The sequence below is a fragment of the Ambystoma mexicanum genome, chromosome 6p (genome assembly GCF_040938575.1).
Source record: "Ambystoma mexicanum isolate Mex_15411 chromosome 6p, UKY_AmexF1_1, whole genome shotgun sequence".
Taxonomy (NCBI): domain Eukaryota; kingdom Metazoa; phylum Chordata; class Amphibia; order Caudata; family Ambystomatidae; genus Ambystoma; species Ambystoma mexicanum.
In genome coordinates this window covers 59,300,854-59,318,705 of record NC_090935.1, presented here as the reverse complement: position 1 = coordinate 59,318,705, position 17,852 = coordinate 59,300,854, and the positions used below count along the sequence as shown (strand labels likewise).

The following is a 17,852-nucleotide window of genomic DNA, read 5'->3' as shown; positions in this document are numbered from 1 at the left end:
ATAAAAACTGGTAAGCACAACCAGCAAAGGTGGTATTCCATAATGAAATCAACGCTGCCAACAAAAAAGGTGCACCTGACTGTCAACAATCAGCAAAGGTTGTGTTCCATACTGACAACACCAACACTGCCAACAAAAAAGGTGCGCCTGACTGGCAATAAAAACTGATAAGCACAACCAGCAAAGGTACTGTTCCATGCTGACAACACCAACACTCCCAACAAGAGAGGTACTTCTGGCTGGCAATACAAACTGGGAAGCACAACCAGCAAAGGTAGTGTTCCATAATGACAACACCAACACTGCCAACAAAAGAAGTGCACCTGACTGGCAATAGAAACTGGTAGGCACAACCAGAAAAGGTTGTGTTCCATAATGACAACACCAACATTGCCAACAAAAAGGTGCAACTGACTGGCAACAACCAGCAAAGGTGCTGTTCCATGCTGACAACACCAACACTGCCAACAAGAGAGGTGCTTCTGACTGGCAATAAAAACTGGTAAGCACAACCAGCAAAGGTTGTGTTCCATAATGACAACCCCAACCCTGGCAACAAAAGAGGTACAACTCACTGGCAACAAACAGGCAACAACCAGCAATGGTGCTGTTCCATAATGACAACAACAATACTGCCAACAAGAGAGGTGCAACTGACTGGCAACAACCAGCAACGGTGCTGTTCCATAATGACAACAACAACACTGTCAACAGGAGAGGTGCTTCTTACTGGCAACAGCCAGCAGAGGTACTATTCCATGCTGACAACACCAACACTGCCAACAAGAGAGGTACTTCTGACTGGCAATAAAACAGGTAAGCCTAACCAGCAAAAGTTGTGTTCCATAATGACAACATCAACACTGCCGACAAAAGAGGTGCAACTCACTGGCAACAACCAGCAAAGGTGCTGTTCCATAATGATAACAACAACACTGTCAACAAGAGAGGTGCTTCTTACTGGCAATGACCAGCAGAGGTGCTGTTCCATGCTGACAACACCAACACTGCCAACAAGAGAGGTGCTTCTGACTGGCAATACAAACTGGTAAGCACAACCAGCAAAGGTTGTGTTCCATAATGACAACACCAACACTGCCAACAAAACAGGTGCAAATGACTGGCAACAACCATCAATGGTGCTGTTCCATAATGACAACAACACTGCCAACAAAACAGGTGCAAATGACTGGCAACAACCTTCAACGGTGCTGTTCCATAATGACAACAACAACACTGCCAAGAAGAGAGGTGCTTCTGACTGGCAATAAAAACTGGTAAGCACAAACAGCAAAGGTTGGGTTCCATAATGAAAACACCAGCACTGTCAACAAAGGAGGTGCAACTGAATGGCAACAATCAGCAAAGGTGCTGTTCCATAATAACAACAACAACACCGCCCAGAAGGGAGGTGCTTCTTACTGGGAACAACCAGTAGAGGTGCTGTTCCATAATGACAACAACAACACTGTCAACAAGAGAGGTGCTTCTTACTGGCAACGACCTGCAGAGGTGCTGTTCCATGCTGACAACACCAACACTGCCAATAAGAAAGGTGCTTCTGACTGGCAATAAAAACTGGTAAGCACAACCAGCAAAGGTGGTGTTTCATACTTACAACACCAACACTGCCAACAAGAGAGGTGCACCTGACTGGCAATAAAAACTGGTAAATACTTACAAGAAGAGGGCTGCTCCTGACTGGCAATAAGCACTGCTAAGCACAAACAGAAAAGGCGGTGTTCAAATACTGATGACATTAACACTGGCAGCAAAAGAGCTGCTCCTTACTGGCAATAGTAACTGCTAAGCAAAAACAGCAAAGGTGGTGATCCATACTGACAACACTGGCAGCAAAAGAGGTTATCTTACTGGCCAAAGGAACTGCTAAGCAAAAACAGCATAGGTGGTGGTCCATACTGACTATGTCAACACTGTCACCAAAGAAGTGTGTGTTACCGACAATACAAACAGGTGAATACTGACTAGAAGAGTGGTGCTCCTGACTGGCAATAAAAACTGGTAAGCACAACCAGCAAAGGTGGTGTTTCATACTTACAACACCAACACTGCCAACAAGAGAGGTGCACCTGACTGGCAATAATAAATGGTAAATACTGACAAAAAGAGGGCTGCTCCTGACTGGCAGTAGGCACTGCTAAGCACAACCAACAAAGGTGTTTCCATACTGACAACACCAACACTGCCAACTAGAGAGGTGCACCTGAATGGAAATAAAAACTGGTAAGCACAACCAGCAAAGGTGGTATTCCATGATGAAATCAACGCTGCCAACAAAAAAGGTGCACCTGACTGTCAACAATCAGCAAAGGTTGTGTTCCATACTGACAACACCAACACTGCCAACAAAAAAGGTGCGCCTGACAGGCAATAAAAACTGGTAAGCACAACCAGCAAAGGTACTGTTCCATGCTGACAACACCAACACTCCCAACAAGAGAGGTGCTTCTGGCTGGCAATACAAACTGGGAAGCACAACCAGCAAAGGTAGTGTTCCATAATGACAACACCAACACTGCCAACAAAAGAAGTGCACCTGACTGGCAATAGAAACTGGTAAGCACAACCAGAAAAGGTTGTGTTCCATAATGACAACACCAACATTGCCAACAAAACGGTGCAACTGACTGGCAACAACCAGCAAAGGTGCTGTTCCATGCTGACAACACCAACACTGCCAACAAGAGAGGTGCTTCTGACTGGCAATAAAAACTGGTAAGCACAACCAGCAAAGGTTGTGTTCCATAATGACAACCCCAACCCTGGCAACAAAAGAGGTACAACTCACTGGCAACAAACAGGCAACAACCAGCAATGGTGCTGTTCCATAATGACAACAACAATACTGCCAACAAGAGAGGTGCAACTGACTGGCAACAACCAGCAACGGTGCTGTTCCATAATGACAACAACAACACTGTCAACAGGAGAGGTGCTTCTTACTGGCAACAGCCAGCAGAGGTACTATTCCATGCTGACAACACCAACACTGCCAACAAGAGAGGTGCTTCTGACTGGCAATAAAACAGGTAAGCCTAACCAGCAAAGGTTGTGTTCCATAATGACAACATCAACACTGCCGACAAAAGAGGTGCAACTCACTGGCAACAACCAGCAAAGGTGCTGTTCCATAATGATAACAACAACACTGTCAACAAGAGAGGTGCTTCTTACTGGCAATGACCAGCAGAGGTGCTGTTCCATGCTGACAACACCAACACTGCCAACAAGAGAGGTGCTTATGACTGGCAATACAAACTGGTAAGCACAACCAGCAAAGGTTGTGTTCCATAATGACAACACCAACACTGCCAACAAAAAAGGTGCACCTGACTGTCAACAATCAGCAAAGGTTGTGTTCCATACTGACAACACCAACACTGCCAACAAAAAAGGTGCGCCTGACTGGCAATAAAAACTGGTAAGCACAACCAGCAAAGGTACTGTTCCATGCTGACAACACAAACACTGTCAACACGAGAGGTGCTTCTGGCTGGCAATAAAAACTGGTAAGCACAACCAGCAAAGGTTGTGTTCCATAATGACAACACCAACACTGCCAACAAAACAGGTGCAACTGACTGGCAACAACCAGCAAAGGTGCTGTTCCATGCTGACAACACCAACAATGTCAACACGAGAGGTGCTTCTGGCTGGCAATAAAAACTGGTAAGCACAACCAGCAAAGGTTGTGTTCCATAATGACAACACCAACACTGCCAACAAAACAGGTACAACTAACTGGCAAAAACCAGCAAAGCTGCTATTCCATGCTGACAACACCAACACTGCCAACAAGAGAGGTGCTTCTTACTGGCAATAGAAACTGGTAAGCACAACCAGCAAAGGTTGTGTTCCATAATGACAACACCAACACTGCCAACAAAACAGGTGCAAATGACTGGCAACAACCATCAACGGTGCTGTTCCATAATGACAACAACACTGCCAACAAAACAGGTGCAAATGACTGGCAACAACCATCAACGGTGCTGTTCCATAATGACAACAACAACACTGCCAACAAGAGAGGTGCTTCTTACTGGCAACAACCAGCAGAGGTGCTGTTCCATGCTGACAACATCAAAACTGCCAACAAGAGAGGTTCTTCTGACTGGCAATAAAAACTGGTAAGCACAAACAGCAAAGGTTGGGTTCCATAATGAAAACACCAGCACTGTCAACAAAGGAGGTGCTTCTTACTGGGAACAACCAGCAGAGGTGCTGTTCCATAATGGCAACAACAACACTGTCAACAAGAGAGGTGCTTCTTACTGGCAACGACCAGCAGAGGTGCTGTTCCATGCTGACAACCCCAACACTGCCAACAAGAGAGGTGCTTCTGACTGGCAATAAAAACTGGTAAGCACAACCAGCAAAGGTTGGGTTCCATAATGAAAACACCAGCACTGTCAACAAAGGAGGTGCAACTGACTGGCAACAATCAGCAAAGGTGCTGTTCCATAATAACAACAACAATACTGCCAACAAGAGAGGTGCTTCTTACTGGCAACGACCAGCAGAGGTGCTGTTCCATGCTGACAACACCAACACTGCCAATAAGAGAGGTGCTTCTGACTGGCAATAAAAACTGGTAAGCACAACCAGCAAAGGTGGTGTTTCATACTTACAACACCAACACTGCCAACAAGAGAGGGGCACCTGACTGGCAATAAAAACTGGTAAATACTTACAAGAGGGCTGCTCCTGACTGGCAATAAGCACTGCTAAGCACAAGCAGAAAAGGCGGTGTTCAAATACTGACAACATTAACACTGGCAGCAAAAGAGCTGCTCCTTACTGGCAATAGTAACTGCTAAGCAAAAACAGCAAAGGTGGTGATCCATACTGACAACACTGGCAGCAAAAGAGGTTATCTTACTGGCCAAAGGAACTGCTAAGCAGAAACAGCATAGGTGGTGGTCCATACTGACTATGTCAACACTGTCACCAAAGAAGTGTGTGTTACCGACAATACAAACAGGTGAATACTGACTAGAAGAGTGGTGCTCCTGACTGGCAATAAAAACTGGTAAGCACAACCAGCCAATGTGGTGTTTCATACTTACAACACCAACACTGCCAACAAGAGAGGTGCACCTGACTGGCAATAATAAATGGTAAATACTGACAAAAAGAGGGCTGCTCCTGACTGGCAGTAGGCACTGCTAAGCACAACCAACAAAGGTGTTGCCATACTGACAACACCAACACTGCCAACTAGAGAGGTGCACCTGAATGGAAATAAAAACTGGTAAGCACAACCAGCAAAGGTGGTATTCCATAATGAAATCAACGCTGCCAACAAAAAAGGTGCACCTGACTGTCAACAATCAGCAAAGGTTGTGTTCCATACTGACAACACCAACACTGCCAACAAAAAAGGTGCGCCTGACTGGCAATAAAAACTGGTAAGCACAACCAGCAAAGGTACTGTTCCATAATGACAACAACAACACTGCCAACAAGAGAGGTGCAACTGACTGGCAACAACCAGCAAAGGTGCTGTTCCATAATGATAACAACAACACTGTCAACAAGAGAGGTGCTTCTTACTGGCAATGACCAGCAGAGGTGCTGTTCCATGCTGACAACACCAACACTGCCAACAAGAGAGGTGCTTCTGACTGGCAATACAAACTGGTAAGCACAACCAGCAAAGGTTGTGTTCCATAATGACAACACCAACACTGCCAACAAAACAGGTGCAAATGACTGGCAACAACCATCAACGGTGCTGTTCCATAATGACAACAACACTGCCAACAAAACAGGTGCAAATGACTGGCAACAACCTTCAGCGGTGCTGTTCCATAATGACAACAACAACACTGCCAAGAAGAGAGGTGCTTCTGACTGGCAATAAAAACTGGTAAGCACAAACAGCAAAGGTTGGGTTCCATAATGAAAACACCAGCACTGTCAACAAAGGAGGTGCAACTGAATGGCAACAATCAGCAAAGGTGCTGTTCCATAATAACAACAACAACACCGCCCAGAAGGGAGGTGCTTCTTACTGGGAACAACCAGTAGAGGTGCTGTTCCATAATGACAACAACAACACTGTCAACAAGAGAGGTGCTTCTTACTGGCAACGACCTGCAGAGGTGCTGTTCCATGCTGACAACACCAACACTGCCAATAAGAAAGGTGCTTCTGACTGGCAATAAAAACTGGTAAGCACAACCAGCAAAGGTGGTGTTTCATACTTACAACACCAACACAGCCAACAAGAGAGGTGCACCTGACTGGCAATAAAAACTGGTAAATACTTACAAGAAGAGGGCTGCTCCTGACTGGCAATAAGCACTGCTAAGCACAAACAGAAAAGGCGGTGTTCAAATACTGATGACATTAACACTGGCAGCAAAAGAGCTGCTCCTTACTGGCAATAGTAACTGCTAAGCAAAAACAGCAAAGGTGGTGATCCATACTGACAACACTGGCAGCAAAAGAGGTTATCTTACTGGCCAAAGGAACTGCTAAGCAAAAACAGCATAGGTGGTGGTCCATACTGACTATGTCAACACTGTCACCAAAGAAGTGTGTGTTACCGACAATACAAACAGGTGAATACTGACTAGAAGAGTGGTGCTCCTGACTGGCAATAAAAACTGGTAAGCACAACCAGCAAAGGTGGTGTTTCATACTTACAACACCAACACTGCCAACAAGAGAGGTGCACCTGACTGGCAATAATAAATGGTAAATACTGACAAAAAGAGGGCTGCTCCTGACTGGCAGTAGGCACTGCTAAGCACAACCAACAAAGGTGTTTCCATACTGACAACACCAACACTGCCAACTAGAGAGGTGCACCTGAATGGAAATAAAAACTGGTAAGCACAACCAGCAAAGGTGGTATTCCATGATGAAATCAACGCTGCCAACAAAAAAGGTGCACCTGACTGTCAACAATCAGCAAAGGTTGTGTTCCATACTGACAACACCAACACTGCCAACAAAAAAGGTGCGCCTGACAGGCAATAAAAACTGGTAAGCACAACCAGCAAAGGTACTGTTCCATGCTGACAACACCAACACTCCCAACAAGAGAGGTGCTTCTGGCTGGCAATACAAACTGGGAAGCACAACCAGCAAAGGTAGTGTTCCATAATGACAACACCAACACTGCCAACAAAAGAAGTGCACCTGACTGGCAATAGAAACTGGTAAGCACAACCAGAAAAGGTTGTGTTCCATAATGACAACACCAACATTGCCAACAAAAAGGTGCAACTGACTGGCAACAACCAGCAAAGGTGCTGTTCCATGCTGACAACACCAACACTGCCAACAAGAGAGGTGCTTCTGACTGGCAATAAAAACTGGTAAGCACAACCAGCAAAGGTTGTGTTCCATAATGACAACCCCAACCCTGGCAACAAAAGAGGTACAACTCACTGGCAACAAACAGGCAACAACCAGCAATGGTGCTGTTCCATAATGACAACAACAATACTGCCAACAAGAGAGGTGCAACTGACTGGCAACAACCAGCAACGGTGCTGTTCCATAATGACAACAACAACACTGTCAACAGGAGAGGTGCTTCTTACTGGCAACAGCCAGCAGAGGTACTATTCCATGCTGACAACACCAACACTGCCAACAAGAGAGGTGCTTCTGACTGGCAATAAAACAGGTAAGCCTAACCAGCAAAGGTTGTGTTCCATAATGACAACATCAACACTGCCGACAAAAGAGGTGCAACTCACTGGCAACAACCAGCAAAGGTGCTGTTCCATAATGATAACAACAACACTGTCAACAAGAGAGGTGCTTCTTACTGGCAATGACCAGCAGAGGTGCTGTTCCATGCTGACAACACCAACACTGCCAACAAGAGAGGTGCTTATGACTGGCAATACAAACTGGTAAGCACAACCAGCAAAGGTTGTGTTCCATAATGACAACACCAACACTGCCAACAAAACAGGTGCAAATGACTGGCAACAACCATCAACGGTGCTGTTCCATAATGACAACAACACTGCCAACAAAACAGGTGCAAATGACTGGCAACAACCTTCAACGGTGCTGTTCCATAATGACAACAACAACACTGCCAAGAAGAGAGGTGCTTCTGACTGGCAATAAAAACTGGTAAGCACAAACAGCAAAGGTTGGGTTCCATAATGAAAACACCAGCACTGTCAACAAAGGAGGTGCAACTGAATGGCAACAATCAGCAAAGGTGCTGTTCCGTAATAACAACAACAACACCGCCCAGAAGGGAGGTGCTTCTTACTGGGAACAACCAGTAGAGGTGCTGTTCCATAATGACAACAACAACACTGTCAACAAGAGAGGTGCTTCTTACTGGCAACGACCTGCAGAGGTGCTGTTCCATGCTGACAACACCAACACTGCCAATAAGAAAGGTGCTTCTGACTGGCAATAAAAACTGGTAAGCACAACCAGCAAAGGTGGTGTTTCATACTTACAACACCAACACTGCCAACAAGAGAGGTGCACCTGACTGGCAATAAAAACTGGTAAATACTTACAAGAAGAGGGCTGCTCCTGACTGGCAATAAGCACTGCTAAGCACAAACAGAAAAGGCGGTGTTCAAATACTGATGACATTAACACTGGCAGCAAAAGAGCTGCTCCTTACTGGCAATAGTAACTGCTAAGCAAAAACAGCAAAGGTGGTGATCCATACTGACAACACTGGCAGCAAAAGAGGTTATCTTACTGGCCAAAGGAACTGCTAAGCAAAAACAGCATAGGTGGTGGTCCATACTGACTATGTCAACACTGTCACCAAAGAAGTGTGTGTTACCGACAATACAAACAGGTGAATACTGACTAGAAGAGTGGTGCTCCTGAATGGCAATAAAAACTGGTAAGCACAACCAGCAAAGGTGGTGTTTCATACTTACAACACCAACACTGCCAACAAGAGAGGTGCACCTGACTGGCAATAATAAATGGTAAATACTGACAAAAAGAGGGCTGCTCCTGACTGGCAGTAGGCACTGCTAAGCACAACCAACAAAGGTGTTTCCATACTGACAACACCAACACTGCCAACTAGAGAGGTGCACCTGAATGGAAATAAAAACTGGTAAGCACAACCAGCAAAGGTGGTATTCCATAATGAAATCAACGCTGCCAACAAAAAAGGTGCACCTGACTGTCAACAATCAGCAAAGGTTGTGTTCCATACTGACAACACCAACACTGCCAACAAAAAAGGTGCGCCTGACTGGCAATAAAAACTGGTAAGCACAACCAGCAAAGGTACTGTTCCATGCTGACAACACCAACACTCCCAACAAGAGAGGTGCTTCTGGCTGGCAATACAAACTGGGAAGCACAACCAGCAAAGGTAGTGTTCCATAATGACAACACCAACACTGCCAACAAAAGAAGTGCACCTGACTGGCAATAGAAACTGGTAGGCACAATCAGAAAAGGTTGTGTTCCATAATGACAACACCAACATTCCCAACAAAAAGGTGGAACTGACTGGCAACAACCAGCAAAGGTGCTGTTCCATGCTGACAACACCAACACTGCCAACAAGAGAGGTGCTTCTGACTGGCAATAAAAACTGGTAAGCACAACCAGCAAAGGTTGTGTTCCATAATGACAACCCCAACCCTGGCAACAAAAGAGGTACAACTCACTGGCAACAAACAGGCAACAACCAGCAATGGTGCTGTTCCATAATGACAACAACAATACTGCCAACAAGAGAGGTGCAACTGACTGGCAACAACCAGCAACGGTGCTGTTCCATAATGACAACAACAACACTGTCAACAGGAGAGGTGCTTCTTACTGGCAACAGCCAGCAGAGGTACTATTCCATGCTGACAACACCAACACTGCCAACAAGAGAGGTGCTTCTGACTGGCAATAAAACAGGTAAGCCTAACCAGCAAAGGTTGTGTTCCATAATGACAACATCAACACTGCCGACAAAAGAGGTGCAACTCACTGGCAACAACCAGCAAAGGTGCTGTTCCATAATGACAACAACAACACTGCCAACAAGAGAGGTGCAACTGACTGGCAACAACCAGCAAAGGTGCTGTTCCATAATGATAACAACAACACTGTCAACAAGAGAGGTGCTTCTTACTGGCAATGACCAGCAGAGGTGCTGTTCCATGCTGACAACACCAACACTGCCAACAAGAGAGGTGCTTCTGACTGGCAATACAAACTGGTAAGCACAACCAGCAAAGGTTGTGTTCCATAATGACAACACCAACACTGCCAACAAAACAACAGGTGCAAATGACTGGCAACAACCATCAACGGTGCTGTTCCATAATGACAACAACACTGCCAACAAAACAGGTGCAAATGACTGGCAACAACCATCAACGGTGCTGTTTCATAATGACAACAACAACACTGCCAAGAAGAGAGGTGCTTCTGACTGGCAATAAAAACTGGTAAGCACAAACAGCAAAGGTTGGGTTCCATAATGAAAACACCAGCACTGTCAACAAAGGAGGTGCAACTGAATGGCAACAATCAGCAAAGGTGCTGTTCCATAATAACAACAACAACACCGCTCAGAAGGGAGGTGCTTCTTACTGGGAACAACCAGTAGAGGTGCTGTTCCATAATGACAACAACAACACTGTCAACAAGAGAGGTGCTTCTTACTGGCAAAGACCTGCAGAGGTGCTGTTCCATGCTGACAACACCAACACTGCCAACAAGAGAGGTGCTTCTGACTGGCAATAAAAACTGGTAAGCACAATCAGCAAAGGTTGGGTTCCATAATGAAAACACCAGCACTGTCAACAAAGGAGGTGCAACTGACTGGCAACAATCAGCAAAGGTGCTGTTCCATAATAACAACAACAACACCGCCCAGAAGGGAGGTGCATCTTACTGGGAACAACCAGCAGAGGTGCTGTTCAATAATGACAACAACAACACTGTCAACAAGAGAGGTGCTTCTTACTGGCAACGACCTGCAGAGGTGCTGTTCCATGCTGACAACACCAACACTGCCAAAAAGAGAGGTGCTTCTGACTGGCAATAAAAACTGGTAAGCACAACCAGCAAAGGTTGGGTTCCATATTGAAAACACCAGCACTGCCAACAAAAGAGGTACAACTCACTGGCAACAAACAGGCAACAACCAGCAATGGTGCTGTTCCATAATGACAACAACAATACTGCCAACAAGAGAGGTGCAACTGACTGGCAACAACCAGCAACGGTGCTGTTCCATAATGACAACAACAACACTGTCAACAAGAGAGGTGCTTCTTACTGGCAACAGCCAGCAGAGGTGCTGTTCCATGCTGACAACACCAACACTGCCAACAAGAGAGGTGCTTCTGACTGGCAATAAAACAGGTAAGCCTAACCAGCAAAGGTTGTGTTCCATAATGACAACACCAACACTGCCGACAAAAGAAGTGCAACTCACTGGCAACAACCAGCAAAGGTGCTGTTCCATGATGACAACAACAACACTGCCAACAAGAGAGGTGCAACTGACTGGCAACAACCAGCAAAGGTGCTGTTCCATAATGATAACAACAACACTGTCAACAAGAGAGGTGCTCTTACTGGCAATGACCAGCAGAGGTGCTGTTCCATGCTGACAACACCAACACTGCCAACAAGAGAGGTGCTTCTGACTGGCAATACAAACTGGTAAGCACAACCAGCAAAGGTTGTGTTCCATAATGACAACACCAACACTGCCAACAAAACAAGTGCAAATGACTGGCAACAACCATCAATGGTACTGTTCCATAATGACAACAACACTGCCAACAAAACAGGTGCAAAAGATTGGCAACAACCATCAACGGTGCTGTTCCATAATGACAACAACAACACTGCCAACAAGAGAGGTGCTTCTGACTGGCAATAGAAACTGGTAAGCACAAACAGCAAAGGTTGGGTTCCATAATGAAAACACCAGCATTGTCAACAAAGGAGGTGCAATTGAATGGCAACAATCAGCAAAGGTGCTGTTCCATAATAACAACAACAACACCGCCCAGAAGGGAGGTGCTTCTTACTGGGAACAACCAGCAGAGGTGCTGTTCCATAATGACAACAACAACACTGTCAACAAGAGAGGTGCTACTTACTGGCAACGACCTGCAGAGGTGCTGTTCCATGCTGACAACACCAACACTGCCAACAAGAGAGGTGCTTCTGACTGGCAATAAAAACTGGTAAGCACAACCAGCAAAGGTTGGGTTCCATAATGAAAACAACAGCACTGTCAATAAAGGAGGTGGAACTGACTGGCAACAATCAGCAAAGGTGCTGTTCCATAATAACAACAACAACACCGCCCACAAGGGAGGTGCTTCTTACTGGGAACAACTAGCAGAGGTGCTGTTCCATAATGACAACAACAACACTGTCAACAAGAGAGGTGCTTCTTACTGGCAACAATCAGCAAAGGTGCTGTTCCATAATAACAACAACAACACCGCCCACAAGGGAGGTGCTTCTTACTGGGAACAACTAGCAGAGGTGCTGTTCTATAATGACAACAACAACACTGTCAACAAGAGAGGTGCTTCTTACTGGCAACGACCAGCAGAGGTGCTGTTCCATGCTGACAACACCAACACTGCCAACAAGAGAGGTGCTTCTGACTGGCAATAAAAACTGATAAGCACAACCAGCAAAGGTTGTGTTCCATAATGACAACACCAACACTGCCAACAAAAGAGGTACAACTAACTGGCAACAACCAGCAAAGCTGCTGTTCCATAATGACAACAACAACACTGTCAACTAGAGAGGTGCTTCTTACTGGCAACGACCAGCAGAGGTCCTGTTCCATGCTGACAATACCAAAACTGCCAACAAGAGAGGTGCTTCTGACTGGCAAACAAAACTGGTAAGCACAACCAGCAAAGGTTGTGTGCCATAATGACAACACCAACACTGCCAACAAAACAGGTACAACTAACTGGCAACAACCAGCAAAGCTGCTATTCCATGCTGACAACACCAACACTGCCAACAAGAGAGGTGCTTCTTACGGGCAACGACCAGCAGAGGTGCTGTTCCATGCTGACAACACCAGCACTGCCAACAAAAGAGGTGCTTATGACTGGCAATAGAAACTGGTAAGCACAACCAGCAAAGGTTGTGTTCCATAATGACAACACCAACACTGCCAACAAAAGAGGTACAACCAGCAACGGTGCTGTTCCATAATGACAACAACAACACTGTCAACAAGAGAGGTGCTTCTTACTGGCAACAACCAGCAAAGGTTCTGTCCCATGCTGACAACACCAACACTGCCAACAAGAGAGGTGCTTCTTACTGGCAGCGACCAGCAGAGGTGCTGTTCCATAATGCCAACACCAACACTGCCAACAAGAGAGGTGCTTCTGACTGGCACTAAAAACTGGTAAGCACAACCAGCAAAGGTGGTGCACTGCCAACAAAAGAGGTACAACTAACTGGCAACAACCAGCAAAGGTGCTGTTCCATAATGACAACAACAACACTTTCAACAAGAGAGGTGCTTCTTACTGGCAACAACCAGCAAAGGTGCTGTTCCATGCTGACAACACCAACACTCCCAACAAGAGAGGTGCTTCTTACTGGCAGCGACCAGCAGAGGTGCTGTTCCATAATGACAACAACAACACTGTCAACAAGAGAGGTGCTTCTTACTGGTAACGACCAGCAAAGATGCTGTTCCATAATGACAACACCAACACTGCCAACAAAACAGGTACAACTAACTGGCAACAACCAGCAAAGCTGCTATTCCATGCTGACAACACCAACACTGCCAAAAAGAGAGGTGCTTCTTACTGGCAACGACCAGCGGAGGTGCTGTTCCATGCTGACAACACCAACACAGCCAACAAGAGAGGTGCTTCTGAATGGCAATAAAAACTGGTAAGCACAACCAGCAAAGGTTCTGTTCCATGCTGACAACACCAACACTGCCAACAAGAAAGGTGCTTCTTACTGGCAGCGACCAGCAGAGGTGATGTTCCATACTGACAACACCAACACTGCCAACAAGAGAGGTGCTTCTGACTGGCACTAAAAACTGGTAAGCACAACCAGCAAAGGTGGTGCACTGCCAACAAAAGAGGTACAACTAACTGGCAACAACCAGCAAAGGTGCTGTTCCATAATGACAACGACAACACTGTTAACAAGAGATGTGCTTCTTACTGGTAACGACCAGCAAATATGCTGTTCCATAATGACAACAACAACACTGTCAACAAGAGAGGTGCTTCTTACTGGTACCGACCAGCAAAGGTGCTGTTCCATGCTGACAACACCAACAGTGCCAACAAGAGAAGTGCTTCTGGCTGTCAATAGACACCGTTAAGCACTGACAGCAAGGGAGGTGTTAATTACTGGCAACATAAACACCTTTATTAAGAGAGGTGGTCCTTATTGGCAAGAGAAACTGGTAAACCATGACAACTATAAGATTAACACATTCACAAAGGAAAACCACCTTTGCATGATTTCTGCTAGCAAAACCAATGGTCTGTCTAAGCTATAAATAGGTCTGTATAAAAGTATATGGAAATTTCAGATGGATCGAACATGGAAGCAAAATAAGAGTAAAGTGATGCAGATATTAAACGTTTTCCTACTTTTTGACAAAAATGTGGTTGTTTATCCTTTCAGAGAGTAGGGGGTAGATCTCTGTCCTCGGCTGGGGCCACCCTCTGGAACAGCCTCCCTGCCTCTCTCAAACTTGAGCAGGACCACCTAAGGTTCCAGAATCAAACTCAGGACCCTCATTTTCGCTTCCACTTTCTCTCTCCTTTGCGCAAACTGGTTACCTGGCCACCCAATGAAAGTACGGGACCAGGCTCCTGCACGACCGGTTGCCCTTGCACTGCCTCTGGGCCTTGCATAAACTTAAGGGACTGTATCTGCAACCCTACAGTCCCGGACTCCCTGCACGTATGAGCCATCTTCCTGGCAGCACTTGCGCGTTCCATTGCACTCTCCTCTCCCCCTTAGCCCCGTTGCACCCCCCCACACTTGCACAATCTGAATGACACAAGGCCAAGTAAGATCGTTGTTTTGTCCTCCTCATGTCTTCCCTCCCTTGTCTTGTTGCTTCTAGAAACACTTGTGTACAGGTGCGTTATAGATGACTTATCATATCATATTATAACATGCAGGATCGGATTGGCCCCTCGGCCTTTCGGCCCGTGGCCGGGCTGAAATCGTCCCTGGGGAGTGGGGGCCGGTTTCTGGCCATGCCTGGGTGGGGGCCGGTTTCTGGCCATGCCTGGAAGAAAACATTTTTTTTTTAAATATTTTTTTTCAAATAGTTTTTTTAAAAAGAAGCCTTTCCTCCTTCTTAGGTTGATAAATGAGTACCAACACAAGTTGGATGATATTGTATGCATATTTGTTCTATAAAAAAAGAGCTTAAGCGTAAGTACTGTACAATAACATAATATCATTTGGCCTTGGACGTCTGCTTGGATTCACAGTAATTTAGTACTTTCTAAAGTAATTTAGTACTTAGGCTCAATGCTATTTGATGCAACTTCCTGTTTTGTCAAGGGGTGAAAGGTCGTGTTTCATCACTTCCCGGGATGTCACTTTGGGGTGGGGTCAAATCACATCACTTCCGGTGTTGTCATAAGAGGTCAAGGGTCGTGAGGCGAGGGGTGGGCCACTTTTTTAAGGCGAGGAGTGGGCCACTTTTTTTTGGGTGACCGGGCCCATTTCTTCTCCCAGTCCGACCCTGATAACATGGCACGTATATAACATAAGCGCTGACAGCAAAATATGTGTTTCCTTCTGGCACTAGAAATACCTCTCAAATGAGAGCGGTAGAGCTGCTCCTTCTAGGCAGAAGACACCCCTGTTTGCTCACACCCCACCCTCATTTGGAGGATGCCAACCTCAAGTTCAATTTGAGCGTAAGGTTATTGCAAATTCCTTCCATTTACTTCAATGGGATCGCCCTCACAGTGCATCGTCATCTCCCTCCCTATCATGTGCCTGTCTCAAATGCCTTCAATGGGACCACCCTCCAAAACATCTCCACACACACACCTCTCTCTCTTTCACTCCCCTCTCTGTGTCATTCACTCTCTCACTCGCCCTCACACCCTCTCTCACACTCTGTCCCTCTCTCCCTCTCTCTCTCACTCTCTCTCACGTTCTCACTTTCTCTCTGACACTGTCCCTCACACTCTCACTCCCTCTCCCTCACTCTCTCTCTCACACTCTGTCCCTCTCTCTCTCTCTCTCTCTGTCTCTCTCTCTCTCTCTCACGTTCTCACTTTCTCTCTGACACTGTCCCTCACACTCTCTCTCTCACTCCCACTCTCTCACTCTCTCTCTCACTCTCTCTCTCACACTCTGTCCCTCTCTCTCTCTCACACACGTTCTCACGTTCTCTCTGACACTGTCCCTCTCTCTCTCTCTCTCTCTCTCTCTCTCTCTCATGTTCTCACGTTCTCTCTGACACTGTCCCTCACACTCTCACTCCCTCTCTCTCACTCTCTCTCTCACACTCTGTCCCCCCCTCTCTCTCTCTCTCTCTCTCTCTCTCTCACTCTCTCTCTCTCTCTCTCTCACGTTCTCACGTTCTCTCTGACACTGTCCCTCACACTCTCTCTCACGTTCTCACGTTCTCTCTGACACTGTCCCTCACACTCTCACTCCCTATCTCTCACTCTCTCTCTCACACTCTGTCCCTCTCTCTCTCTCACACACTCTCGCTCTCACGTTCTCACGTTCTCTCTGACACTGTCCCTCACACTCACTCTCTCTCTCACGTTCTCACGTTCTCTCTGACACTGTCCCTCACACTCAATCTCTCTCTCTCACGTTCTCTCTGACACTGTCCCTCACACTCTCTCTCTCTCTCTCACGTTCTCACGTTCTCACGTTCTCTTTGACACTGTCCCTCACACTTACTCACTCGCTCTCTCTCTCACGTTCTCGCGTTCTCTCTGACACCGTCCCTCACACTCACTCTCTCTCTCTCTCACGTTCTCACGTTCTCTCTGACACTGTCCCTCACACTCTCTCTCACGTTCTCACGTTCTCTCTGACACTGTCCCTCACACTCTCACTCTCTCACGTTCTCTCTGACACTGTCCCTCACACTCACTCTCTCTCTCTCACGTTCTCACGTTCTCTCTGACACTGTCCCTCACACTCCCTCACTCTTTCTCTCTCTCTCTCACACACACTTTTCCTCTGCGTGCCTCGTACCTCCCAGGAGGCCCAGCAGGTGGAGCAGCAGCACGGGCACCTCGGCCAGCCCAGCCGGACCCATCTCCACCCCCTGCTGCTTCTGAAGATGCTCCGGGTGTCCTCAGAGGATTCGGGACCTCATGGCTCAGCTCGGCAGGAAGTGACACCCTCACAGGCACTTCTGCTTTCTCCCACTCACAGCAGGAGAGGGGGAGGGGCCCCACTCTAGCCCCGCTGCCACTGCCACGAGAACTGATTGGGGTTCAGTGGCGTCATGTCTAGGAAGCGGTAAACACCAGCAAGCGCACCCTACATTAGCCCTGGCCGCGCGCTACGAGTTCCGCTTTTAACGTGTGAGTCCGTGTATGCAAATACTGCGGTCCTGTGTGTATAGACTCTGGGGGAGGGGTGGTGGTATTAGTTCTGTTATTCAGCGCTGTCGGGGCCTTGCCCTGTAGCGTCCCTACTCTAAAGGCCCATAGCTTCCTTTTTGACATTTCCGCTCATCTTCCTTTCATCTTCAAAATTCCCGGCTCTTCTTTTCCTTACCCTCTCCCCATCCCTATCCCACCCTCCCTTTCTTCCTACCTACCTTCCTTCCGCCGTCCCTCCCTTCCTTCCCTCTCTCTCCCTCCTTTCCTTCGTTTCTTCCT

The 17,852-nt window shown here is 46.7% G+C and overlaps 1 protein-coding gene across 4 annotated transcripts in view; it reads right to left on the bottom strand.

Annotated features, from left to right (window-relative positions):
* Positions 1-17,524, bottom strand: part of LOC138511206 (sialic acid-binding Ig-like lectin 12) — a 515,336-nt gene extending 497,812 nt beyond the window's left edge. Inside the window, exon 1 of one of the 4 annotated variants that reach the window (XM_069626734.1) lies at positions 17,218-17,524. In XM_069626734.1, the coding sequence (XP_069482835.1) occupies positions 17,218-17,281 (64 nt within the window). In that variant the 5' untranslated portion in view covers positions 17,282-17,524. The remainder of the gene's footprint in view (positions 1-17,217) is intronic. The other 3 variants (XM_069626735.1, XM_069626732.1, XM_069626733.1) reach the window with 3 other exon arrangements.
* Positions 17,525-17,852: the final 328 nt, after the last annotated feature.